Source organism: Euleptes europaea, chromosome 7 (assembly GCF_029931775.1).
Source record: "Euleptes europaea isolate rEulEur1 chromosome 7, rEulEur1.hap1, whole genome shotgun sequence".
In the NCBI taxonomy this organism is placed as follows: domain Eukaryota; kingdom Metazoa; phylum Chordata; class Lepidosauria; order Squamata; family Sphaerodactylidae; genus Euleptes; species Euleptes europaea.
In genome coordinates this window covers 87957860-87975042 of record NC_079318.1, presented here as the reverse complement: position 1 = coordinate 87975042, position 17183 = coordinate 87957860, and the positions used below count along the sequence as shown (strand labels likewise).

General features: G+C 48.5%; 2 protein-coding genes across 3 annotated transcripts in view; one reads left to right on the top strand and one right to left on the bottom strand.

The window, feature by feature from the left end:
• The window catches only part of MACROD1 (mono-ADP ribosylhydrolase 1), a 437490-nt gene that overhangs the window by 338836 nt on the left and 81471 nt on the right, over window positions 1–17183 (bottom strand). The gene's annotated exons all lie outside the window — the stretch shown is intronic.
• Window positions 1–17183, top strand: part of FLRT1 (fibronectin leucine rich transmembrane protein 1) — a 47712-nt gene that overhangs the window by 8460 nt on the left and 22069 nt on the right. The window contains exon 1 of one of the 2 annotated variants that reach the window (XM_056853845.1): window positions 11589–11603. The exons of the other annotated variant lie outside the window; for it this stretch is intronic. Coding sequence (XP_056709823.1) covers window positions 11591–11603 — 13 coding nt within the window. The 5' untranslated portion in view covers window positions 11589–11590. Of the gene's footprint in view, window positions 1–11588; window positions 11604–17183 lie in introns of those variants that run through there. 2 annotated transcript variants of the gene reach the window in all.

Genomic DNA, 17183 nt, shown 5'->3' with positions numbered 1-17183 from the left:
GTCCCTCGCCAAACCCCATCCTCCTTAGGCTCCGCCCCAAAGGAGGCAAAGAGGGACCTGGCAACCCTAGCCATAGTCTTATTATGCCCATATGGGCAGAGAGAGAGGGCTGACGCCAAGGCAGCTAAGCGGTTTGCCTAAGGATGCCTAGTTAATTTGTGGCAGGGACAAGATTTCCACCGGGCGCCATCCTAGTTGACAGCTCAGTCCCTGGGCCACTAGCTTGTAAAAGGCTCGGCGAGACTTTGCAGCCGCTGTCTCTCCCGATGCAGAGTCTCCGGGATCAAGGTGCTTGTTAAGAGGATCGAGACGGAGATCCAACCTGCTTAGCTTGCAAGAGCAGCTGAGGAAAGATGTTATCGTGACGTGAGCCTCGAGCGAGCTAAAACCGGGACCGATGCAGCTTCTGCCTGATATTTATCTGGAGGTGTCTTTTTATAGAAATGACAGCAGTTGCGAGTCTCTCCCCCTCCCTTCCCGCCACCCCCCCACAAAATAAAAGGACCCAAAAGTTAATTATTTTTGCCAATTTCATGGTACATGCATTATGCATCTCCCCTTATCTCTGCTGTAATTGCAGGCAGGTATGCAAATCATTTTAAAAATATATATCTATAACGCTTTAAAAGAAAGTTGGGGTGCTTCCTCCTTGCCACAATATGGGGGGGAAACTATCGTAAGTTAATAGAAAATGCTGTACTTTGTAGGTGGAGAGTAAGAGAGGATTTCAGACTTGTGCCTTGGGAGGTTAATTATATTGATAGCAACATCTGATATGAAAATGTTTTTGCTGGGAAGGGGAGGTTGGGGAAATAAAGGAATTGAAGGCTGCAATTTTGAGCTTGCTTTCATTAGGAGATAGACTCTTCTTGCTTCCTGTGTTGGGAGCCACTGCTACGAGGCTGGGGATTCTGATAGCGTTTTTTTGTGTGTATGTATACGGCTTCTTATGTTTTTTAAATGCTGGGATTTTCATAGATTTCGTTAAAAAAGACATCTGTGGGAGTTATACGTATGAGCACAGGAAGGATGCTGACTTGAACTGCGTGTAGGATTTGATCCTTGGTAACACACCCACCTGGGCAATATAGATTGCAGTCTGCAGGCTCATGAGACCCTTTTCAGATGTTCGGTTTTTGTGCTTTGGCCATGCATGAGAGCACATGCTATGCAAGATCCTTCCAATAATCACCCTTTTATGTGAATCGGGCAACGTGTGTATTTTCCATGTGTGTATAGCATGGGTTGTATAGTCTGGGTAGGGAAATACCTGGAGATTTTGGGGGTGGAGCCTGAGGAGGGCAGGGTTTGGAGAGGGGAGGGACTTCAATGCCATAGAGTCCAATCGTAGGGTTGCCAGGTCCCTCTTCCCCACCGGCGGGAGATTTCTGAGGCAGAGCCTGAGGAGGGCAGGGTTTGGGGAGGGGAGGGACTTCAATGCCATAGAGTCCAACTGCCAAAGCAGCCATTTTCTCCAAGTGAACTGATTTCTGTCAGCTGGAGATCCGTTGTAATAGCAGGAGATCTCCAGCCATCACCTGGAGGTTCAACAAGGGAAACAGAATCTATGCTGAAAACAATTAGAATACAAATGAAAGAAAAAGCATGATGGCTCAATATAAATATAATAATTTACAGTTTAACAAAGATAAACAAGAACATACACATACAAATAAACGCCATCCATCACATACATCCAGTGCAACAACCAATAGTCCACAAAAGTCCCAATTGCTTATACAATATCAGAGACTTCAGCTTGTAATTTACACAATGGCAAGAAGCCATCTATCGAAGAAGTAGAGAATCGCCAGTCGAAAGGTCAAAGGAAACATGCCTTCCAGATCTAAATACACGTTTTCACAAATCTTAGTTTCATCAGCCTGTAAACCATAAGAATTATCAAAAGACCATTGAGGGTTCAGGAACAATGCTGCTTCAAAAGGCGTTGATTTGTATGTGTATGTTCTTGTTTACCTTTGTTAAACCACCTGGAGGTTGGCAACCCTAATCAATACACAAGAACACAGTCCCTCAAAAATCCGGGACTTGTGCATACCAAGCTGTACGTGTCATGGAAGATGTGCACAGTGCCCCGTTTACACAAAATGGTGACTGCAAGTATTGGCGGGATAATGCATAGTGTGGGCTGTCATTAGGCATGGTTGGAGCACCAAAACTGAACATCTGAACTGAACTCCACCAATCTGCAGGATCTATTTTCCTGTCAGAGGATTTGGCACCCCTTTTTAAAATGCAAGTTACCGGCCCTTATTGGTTGCAGAGAAGAGCTAGGGAATACGGAGGCGGATTCTAATACATATTCAGAATCTAGGCCCAGTTTGGGAAGGGCTTCAGAGATCATAGCGTTGCGTTGGCCCCCTCCAGAAAATGGTTGCCTTGATTGCTAAGTGAATTGTTATAGCATCTACAATTCTGTTTTAAGTGACGGGAGGCAAGGGTAACGATAAAACAGCATGATTATGTAAGGTGTGAGATGACAGATCTACAAAACAATCTATTTATATTTATCTGATTCCTGGTTGGTCATTTTGAAGCGTTGCAATAAGAAATTCCACACGAGTTTTACTATCTTTCTGTTTTCTTTTTATCTTTTTTTTTGGGGGGGGGGTAATTAGGTTGCCAGGTTGAAGTATATTATTTGCGGGTCTTTTTTAATTATTGAAAATTACATCATGCAGCCAACATGGTGTGGAGAAGCAGAAATATGGGGGGGGGGGAAACTGACAGAGCTTATTCAATATCCGTTTTGCAAAAACAGCCAATATCCATAAAAACAACTGAAATGTGTTAAGCTCTTTGTTCAGAGCAATTAGTTTCCTTAGATTCACAATGGAACTATAGACGTGAATAATACGAATAATAATAATTTTTACGGTAAGCATATTGAAGTAACTTTTTGAGGAAGGACTGATTAGACAGAGGAGAAGAAAGAGAAGGAAAGGTATTTATCGGCAACGTAAGCAGAGCTCAGTTTTCCATGTCATCCCCTCCCTCTGTTCCCTTCCACCGACTCCTGGTCTTTGCAAAAATGCTTCCAAATTCGACATAAATCTGAATTTAGGGAGTAGAATGAAACGGCCACCTTTCTAGAGCCCCGCCGATCAAATGTTTAATGGTGGTTTTCCACATTTTGTGGCTGGTACTCCATATTTGCAAGTTTAAGCGTATCTTTTCATGGGCTGGAGACAGAAGAAAGGCGTTCACCTGCTCTGCAAAAGCACCCCGTAATCTTGAACATGATCCTATGCATTTTGACTCCAAAGTACTCACCGGGCACTCACTGTACTCGATGAGGCTTACTCCCAAATACGACCGACTTCACGCAGCCTATTTAAAGCACTTCCAAGACTCTTCCCCGTTGTTGCGGTGCGTTTACAAAAGCCAGGCCAGTTGTCTTCTGTGCACTTGTGTTCACATTTTGGATCCAATGACAGTTATGCAGGAGGTGACTTTCCCGCAATTTTGGGGTAACTTGTGAGTGGATGCTTTATATTTGAAACGTTTTTTAGTCTTCGAACCATAGTTTCTTTCCTACAGAGATATACATGTTCAGGGTTGTTTAATGCACACATACACAAAGACCTAGGGTTGCCAACCTCCATGGGGGGCCTGGGAATCTTCCAGAAGTAAACTGCTCTCCAGATAGGGTTGCCAACCTCCAGGTACTAGCTGGAGCTCTCCTGCTATTACAACTGATCTCCAGCCAATAGAGATCAGTTCACCTGGAGAAAATAGCCACTTTGGCCCTTTACACACTGGGGCCCCTTCTGCTAATACTGACCACTTCCGGCGTGATACTGCAGGACGCTCAAGGACGTGCACCATTACTGGTTTTATTTTTCCTTGTTTTAGCTTTTAATTAGGGCAGCTTTGGCCATTAGACTCTATGGAATTGAAGTCCCTCCCCTCCCCAAACCCAGCCCTCCTCATGCTCCACCTCAAAAATCTCCCACCGGTGGCGAAGAGGGACCTGGCAACCCTATCGCCGGATGACAGACATCTGTTTCCTTGGAGAAAATGGCTGCTTTGTAGGGGCAGACTCCATTGCATAGTACCCAGTTAAAGCCCGCCCATTGCATAGGTCCCTCCTAAACCCCACCCTCCCCAGGCTCCACCGCTAAAATCATAGGTCCCTCCTAAACCCCGCCTTCCCCAGGCTCCACCCCTAAAATCATAGGTCCCTCCTAAGCCTCGCCCTCCCCAGGCTCCACTCCTAAAATCTTCAGGAATTTCCCAGCCCAGAGTTGCCAGCCCTAGGAAGACCAGGTATACATTTACTAGACAAAAGAAAAAGATCCTTTTTGTCCACGCTGTCGCAGCAAAGTTAAGAGTAGAACCCTGGGTGGATATTTTGGGGTTGCGATGGAGCCTTGTCGCAAAGCACTACGAGGCTTCATCTGGGGATAGGTAAGAAGGGAGCGTCTTCTCCAGTATTACCTGGAAGGCTACCTGGTCACGTGAACCACAGGGCAATGAGGTTGTAGACGGCCAAAATGGTCTATAATACGGGGCAGGCATTTGGTTAATTACTAGCTTTGACATTCTCAAATGCAGACGGCCACTTTTTTGCCTCCTTCCCAGAAGGCTCCGGCACAACTTGAAACTAGTTACGCCCGGCACTACCAAATCTAATTAAGTCTGCCGCACTTCCCATATGATCTGCAGACCAGCGCTCTTTCCTTCACAACCTGAAAAATACATTATGGTCTCTCATCCGTCTCTCTCTCTCTCTCTCTCTTTCATAATAACCATCCCGCTTGATGAAGGGTTCCAATGAACTCAAAACTTTGTAAATGGTTTTGTGACACTTTGGCTGGTCCTAATCAAAAAAAGTATGACTTAACTCTTGCCACAGGAGAAAGGTAATCCATGATAACGCATGGAAGTCCCTGCCCCAGGATGTGGCGATGGCTACCAACTTGGAAGGCTTTAAGAGGGGAGTGGACATTTTCATGGAGGAGAAAGCTATCCATGGCTGCTAGTCAAAATCGATACTAGTCATGATGCAGACCTACTCTCTCCAGGATCAGAGGAGCATGCCGAATATATTAGGTGCTGTGGAACACAGGCAGGATGGTGCTGCTGCAGTTCCTAGAGGCACCTGGTTGGCCACTGTGTGAACAGACTGCTGGACTTGATGGGCCTTGGTCTGATCCAGCAGGGCTTTTCTTATGTTCTTATGTTAACTGGTGCAAAGGCAGAGTCCCAAGTGGTAGCTCACAGTGCAATCCTAAACAGAGTTAGATCCTTCTAAGCCCACTGATTTTCATAGACTTGCAAAGGTGTTACTCTGCTTAGGATTCCACCTTACAACATATCCGTGACATGGACCGCAAGGTGAACAGGATTGTAACCTTAGCCTGGATGACCAGTTCTTAAGAAAACCGGCGGTTTCATGAGAGAGACATTTCCCCCCACACCGTACACAAGTATTTCTTTTGTCCTTCTTTCGCTTCCAACCCGACATGGTTTGCTGGGCCCCAAAAACGAAACCAACAAAGCCAGTCCACCGCCGCCGGAAGCAGAATGAGCAGCAATGCTTCTTTCAAATCACCCCAGTCAACTTTCCAGCTGCATGCTGTTTGAAAGCCGGCGGGTGGCTGAACAGAAGATATCACCTTGCCTTTAAAAGAAAAAAAAAGTCTCCGCATATTTTCAGTGGTGGAGCCATGAGACCTAGAAACTTGCTCTAAAAAAGAAAAGGAAAAGAAGAGAACAGAGCTGACGGCAAAGCCAGCATCGGGTTGTCTTCCAGACGCGGCCCGAAGCTCTGCCCAGAAACTGTCTTGGCTCTTCTCTGGCTCATCTTGCTTATCGGGTCTCCCCTGGGTGTTGGGTTCAAGAGTGCTGAGCATGGCAGCCCTAGAGGGAGAGATCAAGGGGCACCCGAGTTTAGGGGTTAAAGAAAAACGCAGCGCAAGCCAGTGGCCCTTTTAATAACAGCTGCGGTACAAAGGCCTGAAGCAAGCCGCAGCCAGGGTAATTATGGTCTGCCATCCGGTCCGCTCTTGAGAGATGAAAAGGGCAAAAAAAAATGTTATTATTTACTTCAAAAGGCTCCATAGATATTAACTTAATGGAGGCTTGGCACCTCTGCCAGGGGGGGAATTATCCTTCATACCTGCTTGAGAGTTTGGGGGGTGGGGGGAAAGAATCATGGAGAAAGAAAGAAGGGATTTAGCTCTGATAGAAGGCAGCAACACGTCTATAGTAACTCTGGCGGTAGAATCATAGAGCTGGAAGGGACCGCCAGGGTCATCTAGTCCAACCCCCTGCACAGTGCCAGAAATTCACAACTACCTCCCCCCACCACACACACACACACACACAGTGACCCCTACACCATGCCCAAAAGATGGCCAAGATGCCCTCCCTCTCATCATCTGCTTAAGGTCATAGAATCAGCATTGCTGTTAGATGGCCATCTAGCCTCTGCTTAAAAACCTCCGAAGAAGGAGAGCCCACCACCTCCCAAGGAAATTCTTCCTAACATCTAGACGGACATTAGGGGTCAGGGCATAGGGCGGAGGTAAGGGGGAGAAGTTTCTGGGGTTCTTTAACCTCCCCACTCTCTGGACCCTGACAATGTCCCCCCATGCAATGATTTCAGTGGGCTTAAGACTATTTATTTCATTTTTTATTATACAAAATTTATATCCCACCTTAATGCCCTTACAAAGGCCACCAAGGGGGCTAACAAATTAAAACATACATAATGAAATAACAATTTAAAACCAGTAACCCCCCTCAAAAAACAACAATACTGGAGTAAATCTGTGTAGGACTGCCCTGAAAAATTTCTTCCCAATGTGGAAGAGGGAATCCAGCTTTGCTGGAAGCTCTCCTTCCCTGGAGGTTTTTAAGAAGAGATTATATGGCCATTTGTCAGCAATGCTGATTCGTGACCTTAGGCAGATGATGAGAGGGAAGGCATCTTGGCCATCTTCTAGTCACTGGGTGTGTGTGGGGGAGGTAGTTGTGAATGTCCTGCATTGTGCAGGGTGTTGGACTAGATGACCCTGGTGGTACCTTCCAACTCTATAATTCTATGATTCTATGCATAGGTTAAACTGAAATTGCAGGAACCCTGGTCATCTGGACACCCTTAGTACAGCGGCTAGGTGTATTTTGGAAGTCCCCGATTCAAATGGCAACTAAACCACAAAATTTAGCAGGTGGCTTCAGACAAGTCACAACCACTCACAACCTCCCCCCCAGTCTTTAATTTGTGGAGAATCACTTTAAAACACTTGCTATAAACTACGGGCAGGATCCAAAGGGGATGAGAAACTTCACCTGATGCTAGCAAAACAGCACCTGTTATTGGTAGGGTTGCCAACCTCCAGGTGGTTGCTGGGGATCCCCTGCTACTACAACGGATCTCCTGGTGATAGAAATTAGTTCACCTGGAGAAAATGGCTGCTTGGGAAGGTGGACTCTATGGTATTATACCCAACTGAAGTCCCTCCCCAAATCCTGCCCTCCTCAGGCTCCACCCCTAAAATCTCCAGGTATTTCCCAACTCAGAGCTGGCAACCCTTGTTACTGGATAAGTGGGGCACGATTTTTGCCAATTTTTTCACCTGCTGCAGATTCCGACTTCACTTCTCATGTTGTTTATGAGGGTTCCTGACCCAGCCCCCCAAAAGCAGAATTTTTTGGAGGGGGTTTCAGTGGGCTCCAAAAAGAGGAAGGAGACAGAAAAGTCCCATTCTGCAAGCTTCACTCCACTCATGGCAATTTGGAACCAATCCAAGTGGACTAACAGAAGGGTGTAACTTCATTTAGGATTATCCTATAAACCCATTAGGGCTGTCACCTGATAAAATTAATCTTTGTCTCTTAATCTATGTGTTTGGGTTGATTAATATTTGCATGCATTTGCATACAAACAATAGTTCTGAAGGGGGAAAGGCTTTCTTTGTTTTTTTGATGAAGGATATGTATAATATCCTGCATTGAGCAGTGGGCTGGACTAGATGGCCTGTATGCCCCCTTCCAACTCTATTGATTCTATGATTCTCTGAATAGGCACTACCTCTGAAGAGGCACTCCCTCCTGTGAGAGAGAAAATGGGGTGGGGGGGAACAGAGAGAGACAGAGAGAATGCCTCTCACTGACAGTCTTCAAGCAGCGGCTAGACAAACACTTGTCAGGGATGCTCTAGCCTGCTCTTGGAAGCTAAGCAGAGTCAACCCTGGTTAGTATTTGGATGGGAGACCACCAAGGAATTCCAGGGTTGCTGTGTAGAGGCAGGCAATGGCAAACCATGTCTCTTGCCTTGAAACCCCTATGGGGGGTCGGCATAAGTCGGCTGTGGCTTGATGGCACCAAGCGTACACAGCTGCACATCTATATGAAATGTTTTTGTCTGTTAGTGATGAGTTTAAGCTGGAGCTGATGGCTTTAAAAAATAGAATCATAGAATCAATAGAGTTGAGATGGCCATAGAGGCCATCTAGTCCAACCCCCTGCTCAATGCAGGATCAGCCTAGAGCATCCCTGACAAATATTTGTCCAGCCTCTGCTTAAAGACTGCCAGTGAGGGTGGAGCTCACCATCTCCCTAGGTAGCTGATTCCACTGTCAAATAAGGCAGTTCATGAGAGGGAGGGCATCTTGGCCATCTTTTGGGCATGATGTAGGGGTCACTGGGTGTGGGGGGGGGGAGGTAGTTGTGAAATTCCTGCATTGTGCAGGGGGTTGGACTAGGTGACCCTGGTGGTCCCTTCCAACTCTATGATTCTATTGATTCTTACTGTAAAAATTTTTTCCTGATATCCAGCCTGTACATTTAATAATAATGTACCTTCACACAAAACGTCTCCTTTTAATTTCCGTGAAGGTATCGTAAGGGAGGGAGGGCCTCGCTGGGAGAGGCAGACGTGGAATGTCAGCCAGGGCCTGCCTACCCTCCCAAATTCCAGACGAGTCAAATGCGGGAACTGATGAAGCTGCCCAAGGCCGTAAGGGGAATATGTGGCAGAAGTCAGGGAAGCGAAGACGCCTTTCCCGGGCAAGATGCTTTCCCCACAGGGCCGAAGATGCCTCCTCAGACATATCATTCATCTCACTTCAAGCACTTTGGTGTGCCGAGCGAGCGTGTTTTAATTAAAACTATATTTTGATACTTTTCCTCGTTGCCAAGGAATTAGGAAAATAGCTAGCTGCTTTCAGACTCTGCCAGGGACTGTAGGTGCCATCAACTTGGCACGGCTCCACGCCCTTTGTCTGGAACTCACTCCTTTAGTGTCTGTCGCTGAGGGTCTGACAAGCAGCCTACCTTAGCCCTGCAACTTGGCTTTGGCCAGGGCCAGAAATAGACTGATCTCTAGCCAGATGTGTGTGTATAGGGGGTGCTAGGGATACACTTGAGATGCCTTTGTAAGGCACTGTAAAACAGCAAACAGCTACGGAGAAGGAACCTAGTATGTCAGATAAAATGTATTAAGTGATGTTAATGAAATACAATTTCAGTTTTTAAAAAAGTCTCTTCCCACCGCAATGCATTTATGCCAGCGTGGTGTAGTGGTCAAGAGAAGTGGTTTGGAGCGGTGGACTCTGATCTGGAGAACCGGGTTTGATTCCCCACTCCTCCACGAGCAGCGGAGGCTAAAGTGGTGAACCGGGTTGGTTTCCCCAGTCCTCCAAATGAAGCCTGCTAGGGGGCCTTGGGCTAGTCGCAGCTCTCTCAGAGCTCTCTTAGCCCCACCTACCTCACAGGGTGTCTGTTGTGGGGAGGGGAAGGGAAGGTGATTGTAACCCAGTTTGATTCTTCCTTAAGTGGTGGAGAATTCTTCCTGAAGTGGCATATAAAAACCCACTCTTCTTCTTCTTCTTCTAATTAGCCAGAATGGGTAGGGGCTGTGGCCCAGTGGCAGAGCACCTGCTTGGCATGCAGAAGGTCCCAAGTTCAATCCCCGATTTCGCCAGTTAAAGAATCTGGCAGTCGGTGACGTGAAACACCTCAGCTTGAGAACCTGTCAAGTCGCAACTGACTAACGGCAACCCCTTCCACATGAGGCAAACCATTGCCTTCCTCTGCGTAGCCGTCTCCTGTCCAAGTAGTGGCCACAACCGCCCCTGCTTAGCTCCAGAGACAAGTCCAGGCCACACTGGGCTAACGGGGCTTGCTGTGCGTTCCTTTACATCGCCACAGCTCAGCTTCCCAAACCGGGCAACACATAAGGTGTGATGAATCTTACTCAGCCTCAGGAAGCTTCCTCTGGGGCCTGGCACCAACACGCCCCCTCCTCCTCGGGTAGATCACACCCATCTGCTGTGATAGAACCACCAGCGGGATTCTGACACCCCCTCTGGGACTGGAATCTTTTCCATTTGGTGGGGAGGCTGCAGGCCGGGGGTGGGTGGGCAGGTGAAATCTGGCCAGTACGCTGGGAGGAGGCGGGAGGCCCCCCCCCCCCACACACACGGCTGCGATCCTGGGCACGCTCACTTGGAAGTATATTCGCTGGGATATGCTTCTAGGCACGCCATCAGACTACAAACCTGTGCCCACCTGTTAGTGGGGAGACAGCCCCATGCAGCTCAGTTTGGCTTACCCGCGATTAAAAACCCCCGACTAGGAGCGGGCCATTGCCGTTATCCTATGCATGCTTAATTACTCGGGAGCAAGACCCATAGGGCGAAAACGCATGGGAGGTTTTGCCTTGGATTTGCCACTCTCTAGATGCACATTTCCCCCATCTGAATTCTCAATACTCTGCATGGGGGGCTTATTTTTGAGTTTTGAAAATTTGGCTGGGGGAAATGTGCATTTAGAGAGCGGCAAAACCTCCCATGCGTTTTCGCCCAAAGAGTTCAAAGTGAGCAGCCCTGGATCTGCAACCTGCTTACCGGGCTTTTCGGGGAGGCGGGAAAGGGGTGTGAACCGCCCCCTCCCCTTAAGGGTAGCTCCCGCCATAAAACAGAACGACTCACGGTGTTTGAAATGATTTCTTTGCATCTGAATTAGGGGGCAAAGGATGGAAGAGAAATGTTCGCTTTGGTTTGGAGGGGGGGGTCTTCGGCAGCCTCCCGTGACGTTGATTCCCCCCCCCCCCGTTGCGGGAGAGGCTCTCCTCCCGCCACGAATTGAGAGCGCCGCCTCCTCCTCCTCCTCCTCCTCCCTCCCTCCTCCTCCTCCGTGCTCCCCCACTACCACCACCCAGCACGGGCCTTTCGCACGCACAAGACACAGCCCACAGTAAGCATCGCTCCGGCTTCTCCATCTGCACCAGATGGGGGCCCGGAGAGGGATAAATCCGGAGTAACGGAGGCAGTAAAGAAGGGGGGGGAGGAAGAGAAGCAAAAGAGGGTCGCTATCCGGGAGCAGCCAGGGCCGCCGGAATGGCACCGCAATGCCGGGAAAAGGGGTTTTAGGTGCACGCTGGAGATCTCTCCTCCTCCGCCGCCGTGCAGAGGAAGCCCAAGCGCGACCGGGTTTGGAGATCTCTCCCCTCCGGCGGGGGAGAGGGGGGAGAGAGAGAAAGAGACCTTGCTGTACAAACAGACACACGCGCTTGCCAAAAAGGGACTCGCCGCCAGCAGCAGCAGCATCTCCGGTGATGCCCAAGCTCGGTAAGTAGCCCCACGCGGCAAGAAAAGTTTGCAGTGGGGAAGAGAGGGGGGGAGTGGCAGGGACCCCTGGGAGGGGGCGCTCACGGGCTTTCGGTCAGCCTTGAATTCTTGGGGTTTGGGGTGGGGTGGCTGGAAGGAAGGGGAGGGCAAACTGGTGCCCCGGACCACCCTGGGCCAAACCTGGGGAGGGGCCCTGGCTCAGTGGTAGAGCATTGGCTTGGTATGCAGAGGGTCCCAGGTTCAATCCCCGGCATCTCCAGTTAAAGGGACCAGGCAGTAGGTGATGTGAAAGACCTCTGCCTGAGACCCTGGAGAGCCACTGCTGGTCTGAGTAGACAATACTGACTTTGATGGACCAAAGGTCTGATTCAATATAAGGCAGCTTCATGTGTTTAAACTTGCCCCCCCCCTCAATACTCACACCATGGGCTTCTCCGGGGTGGCCCCGGCTGGGAAAAGGACACTGGCCTCAATGGGCCCAATGGTCTGATGCCACCACACTCTTTTACGTGCAGTTTAATTTGTCCAAGAAGCACATTTTTATCCAAGGAGCCCCAGGGCAGCTTGCCTGCCCCTCTGTTTTATCCTCACAAAGATCTTGGGAGGTAGGTTAACTGGCCGAAGGTTACTGAACGAGCTCTGTGGGCAAGTGGGGATCTGGACCCTGGTCTTCCAAGTCCTAGTCAGGGACTTAAGCACAGAACTAAATTGAACCTCCATGTGCAAAGGTAGAGTACCAGCTTATGCAGATGTACAACAGGGAGGGCTTGTTCTGTCAGGCTTGCTGGAGGTATCTGGCCAGTGGCTACTAGAAACAGGATGCTAGACTTGATAGACCTCTTATGGAATCCAGCACTCCGTTGAACAACTGTCAGTCATTATACCAAATGGAGCCTCCAAGTCAAGAGGCAGTATACCTTCAAGTACCAGATGTTGAGGACATGCATGTGCCCGACTTGTGAACTTCCTGGAGGCACCCAGCTGTTCCTTGCTGGAAACAGAACAATGGACTCTTCACCTAACTTAATAGTTAACCTTTCCAGTTGCTATCCCATTAGCAAGAAGAGGATATGAAGTCAGTAATGGGGGCATGAGAGTTGACAGGCTTCTGGTCCGGCTCGCCACCCTCCGCATCCTCAAACTAGTCGCCCAATGAGGGGCTACACCTGAAAAAACCACCAGTTCAGATACTGACGTTCTCTTGGTGACCTCAAGCAAGTCACTACCTTGTAGGGTTGTTGTGAGGCTTTAGAGAAGAGCCCCCTTCTCTGAGTTCCTTGGAAGGCTAAGATGCAAATGATGGAGATGTTACTAATTTGATAGGATTCTGGCTTGCTGCCTGCAGGTATTCTTTGGTCATTTCGGAGGATAAGTGCGGCTAGACCTCCAAGCTACAATAGGTCACATTGGCTTTTCTTGAAGTGAACGGATCTAGATACCTACTTGATCCACCAGAGAATGGATATGCCGGGTAGGAGCCAATCCATTCAGCTTGCTTTAGAACCAGTGGAATACAGCTAGATCCACTGTTCAGTGTTAGTTGATCATCATCCTGAGGAGTTGAGGTTAAACCCCAAATTGGATCTAGTGAAACAAAGGAAACCAGAGCACTGCTTACTGTAGGCCTTAGTTGTTTTGGAGGAAATGGGATCTGCTGTGTACTAGCTATGGGTCAAACTTGCTCCACTGGAGTCAGGCCAGGCCACAACTTGGTGTAAATGGACCTTCTGGAGATGATGGGTGCCGGGCTTCTGGCTTGCTGTAGACAGGGATCTGGTCTGGTACTTCGAGCCCAATCTGGTATAAGCTAGCTTCAAGCTATGAGCGTTACTGGGTGCAGATCGCCAACCCATTGTGTGCAGCCTGCTGTAGTTAAGAATACCGGATCAGTCTCTATCCATTGCCCCAGGCTACCCCTAACTTAGCACAGTTCAATTTTGATTTATTGGAATCGATGGAGCCAGCAACTCAGCTGGCATGACTGATCCACTGGAATTATTTTATCATTTTCATTTATTTTGCTTCCTTTATACCCCTACCTTCCTTCCCAACGGGAAACCAAAAGCAGTTTATGTCATTCTCCTCTCTTCTGTTTTATCCTCACAACAACCCTATGAGGTAGGGTTGCCAGGTCCCTCTTCACCACTGGCAGGAGGTTTTTGAGGCGGAGCCTGAGGAGGGCAGGGTTTGGGGAAGGACTTCAATTCCATTGAGTCCAATTGCCAAAGCGGCCATTTTCTCCAGGTGAACTGATCTCTATCGGCTGGAGATCTCCAGATATTACCTGGAAGTTGGCAACCCTATTGTGAGGCAAGTTAGGCTGAGACTGTGACTGATCCAAGATCACCCAACAGGTTTCCATGACAGTGTGTGTGTGGGGGGGGAGGGGTTTCCAAGCTTTGGCTTCCCAGATCTTAGTCCAACACTCAAACCACTACACCACATTGGCTCACTGAGCAGATCCCCACGCTGTTAATCAGCCTCATTCCACCAAGTTGACCCCACCAAGTTGACCCCAAGTTATTTGTTATTTACTTACTTCATTTCTACCCCACCTTTCTCCCCAATGGGGACCCAAAGCAGCTTGCACCGTTCTCCTCTCCTCCATTTTATCCTCACAACAACCCTGTGAGGAATGCTAGGCTGAGAGTGTGTGACCGGCCCAAGGTCACCCAGCAAGCTTCCTTAGCAGAGTGGGGATTTGAACCTGGGTCTCCCGGATCCTAGTCTGACACTCTAACCACCACAGCACACTGGCTCCCAGTGCTATACCAGTTGCTATGCCCATGGCTTGATCTACTGTGGTCCGGCAGGCCAGATTCCCAGCTGAGGTGAATTAAGTGCAAACCTATAGTAGTTGTGGAATTGGAGCTCCATTAGATGTGAGCAGCTGGTCTCTCCAAATATTTGTACCAGATCTGGCTGTTTTTAAAAAAGAGAGAGAGAGGGGTTTTGTAGAGTCAACAATCCGAGTTTACTTTTCCTTCTTCGGCTCAGCTAATATTCTTTGCCTTGAACGCAACCAGCCTGATGGAAACTTTAAAGATGCAAGCTCTGATTTTAATGTTTAAACATGTGTTTCCTCAGGCAAGGAGAAGGGGGGGAGGATTTACGAACTCGGGGGCTGTGGGCAGGGATTTGGCGGTGTCATGAAGTATTAGGCAGATTAAAGAGTCCGGCAGGAATCACAGTGTTTTCCTCCCCCCCCCCCCGTTTTTGTGTGTGGAAGTTAAGGTAGTGAAAGTTCAGCTACTCAGAACTTATCAGTAGCAATAGCCCCCCCCTCCCTTCACATACAACATCCCTGTGGAATCGCATCTTCAGGCACCCAAAATATCTGTGGGTCCTTCCAAGATGCTTTGCTCTTGCTTTGGCAGGGCCCGTTGTCCAGGTATTTCTTTCTTTCTTTTAGATTTCTATCCTGCCCTCCCCTCAACGAAGCAGGGCTCAGAGCGGCTCACAACACAAAGTGACAGAGTATAACAACTTTCAGACAAAACTGATTTAAAAAGCAGCAATAGATAAAATTTACAATCGTAATAGACACACACAATAATGGCACAGGTACTTAGTCCTGGCCTGTGCATCCATCTTATCAATCACATTTTTTTATCCTGCTTTTCCTCCAAGAACCTCAGGACAGGTTTTCCCCCCACAACTTCCTCCATGCTGTCTTCACAACAACCCTGTGAGGTCGATCGGGCTGAGAAAAAGTGACCACCTCAAGGACATGTGGAGCATGGGAATTTGAATCAGTCTCCCCAGCCCTAGTCTTCCCTAGACACTCAGGACACCACACCACATTAATGGGACGGTAAATGGCCTACAAGAGCCCCGTGGCGCAGAGTGATAAACTGCAGCACTGCAGTCAAAGCTCTGCTCGCAAGCTGAGTTCGATCCCAACGGAAGTCAGTTTCAGGTAGCCGGCTCAAGGTTGACTCAGCCTTCTTCCGAGGTCGGTAAAATGAGTACCCAGCTTGCTGGGGGTAAAAGTGTAGGCCACTGGGAAAGCCATTGGCAAACCACCCCGTAAACGTAGTTGGCCTAGTAAACATTGTGATGTGACATCACCCCATGGGTCAATAATGATCTGGTGCTTGCACAGAGGACTACCTTTACCTTAAATGGCCTGCATCACTATAGATGGTGGGCAGGGAGGGAGAAAACCTGTTTTGGAATGTTTTCCTACATTGAAAAATCCCTGCATCTAGAAAGCTGGCATAGCAACCAAAGGCAGGGCTAGAAACCTTCTCCCTAGTGTGCTTGTTTCCTATTTGCGGGGAGGTTTCCTCCCCCCACACACACACAACTGGTATCTCCCAACTGCAGTCCAAAGTGGTACGGTCCATTTTAACCCCTGCCTCTATGTATGCAGACTCAGCCGTAGTCTCCATTATTGCAAAGGAATTCATATAAACCTACGAAAAAAGCCCGCGGATCTGTAGAGCCCAGCGCCATGTTTCCAACAGTGGCCGTAACCGCCACAGCTGACAGCTACTGCTGAGGCTGGCCTTCATTGAAATTCTGTTGGCTGCAAAATCTTTTGGTTATCTAGCAGGAATGAAATCAGCCCCAATTTCGTCACACACACTACAGTTATTCTCAGCCTTCCTATGTACATTATAAAAAATGCGACTGCTCTAATTCAAAATACTTGATTCTAGCTGTTGCCTCCAGTGGGGGTCCCACCCCTTGGGTTTCTGCCCCAAACCGGCCGACCTGCCACATGCTCCTGGGAAGACCACAAGCCGGGCGTGAAAGCAGCGTGCTGTTCCCAGCATCTGGCTTTCAGAGGTAGGCTGCAGAGGAAGTTAGTTATTCAAGTTGACAGATCTAGCCTTCCTCCTCGAATTTCTAATCTCTTCTCTCCCCGCCCAGCCGCCTCTAAGCAAATGGCAAACTTGTGGCAGTGAGTTCCATAAGTTAATTAGGCACTGTATGAATAAAGATTTCCTTGTTGCCCTGTGCTGAAGCAGCTGCCTGCCGTTAGCTTCACTGGGCAAACATATTCTGCCGCCGCCGCCATCCTCGCCACTATGAGAGAGAGAGCGAAGAATTTTCCTCTCGCAGCGGGGAGGTAGGCATCTTATGAAAAATTAGGCAGCAGGGGTCAGACTGGGAATTAGTACAGATGCGAAGTGCTAAAAATCTAGCCAGGCGCACACACGCGCGAACACAAACAAACATACACCGGAAGCAGATGGGATGCCTAATCCTTTTGGGGGAAATAACATTAGTATTTTACATCTGATCAGGCTCATCTGTAGTGACAACATCTGGGCATCAGAGCAGAACCGTTTTCCCAGGCTGAAAAACTGCCATCAGGTTGGAGAGGAGTAAATTTCATCATTTTAATTTACCTGACCGAGGAAAAGAAAAAATGAAAAAGTGTGTGTGTGTGTGTATGTAGATAGAAGTCCCAGGAATTGGACGGTTGCCTCTGGGCTGGGCCTGACAAATCCTTAACTCCTTTGTCCTCTCATCCTTTGCTGTGTATTCCTCCCACACAGTGCAAATGGGGAGGTTGTCTGTTGGGGCAGATCTTGACTATTTGGTGGAATGACGTGTTCACAGCCTGCG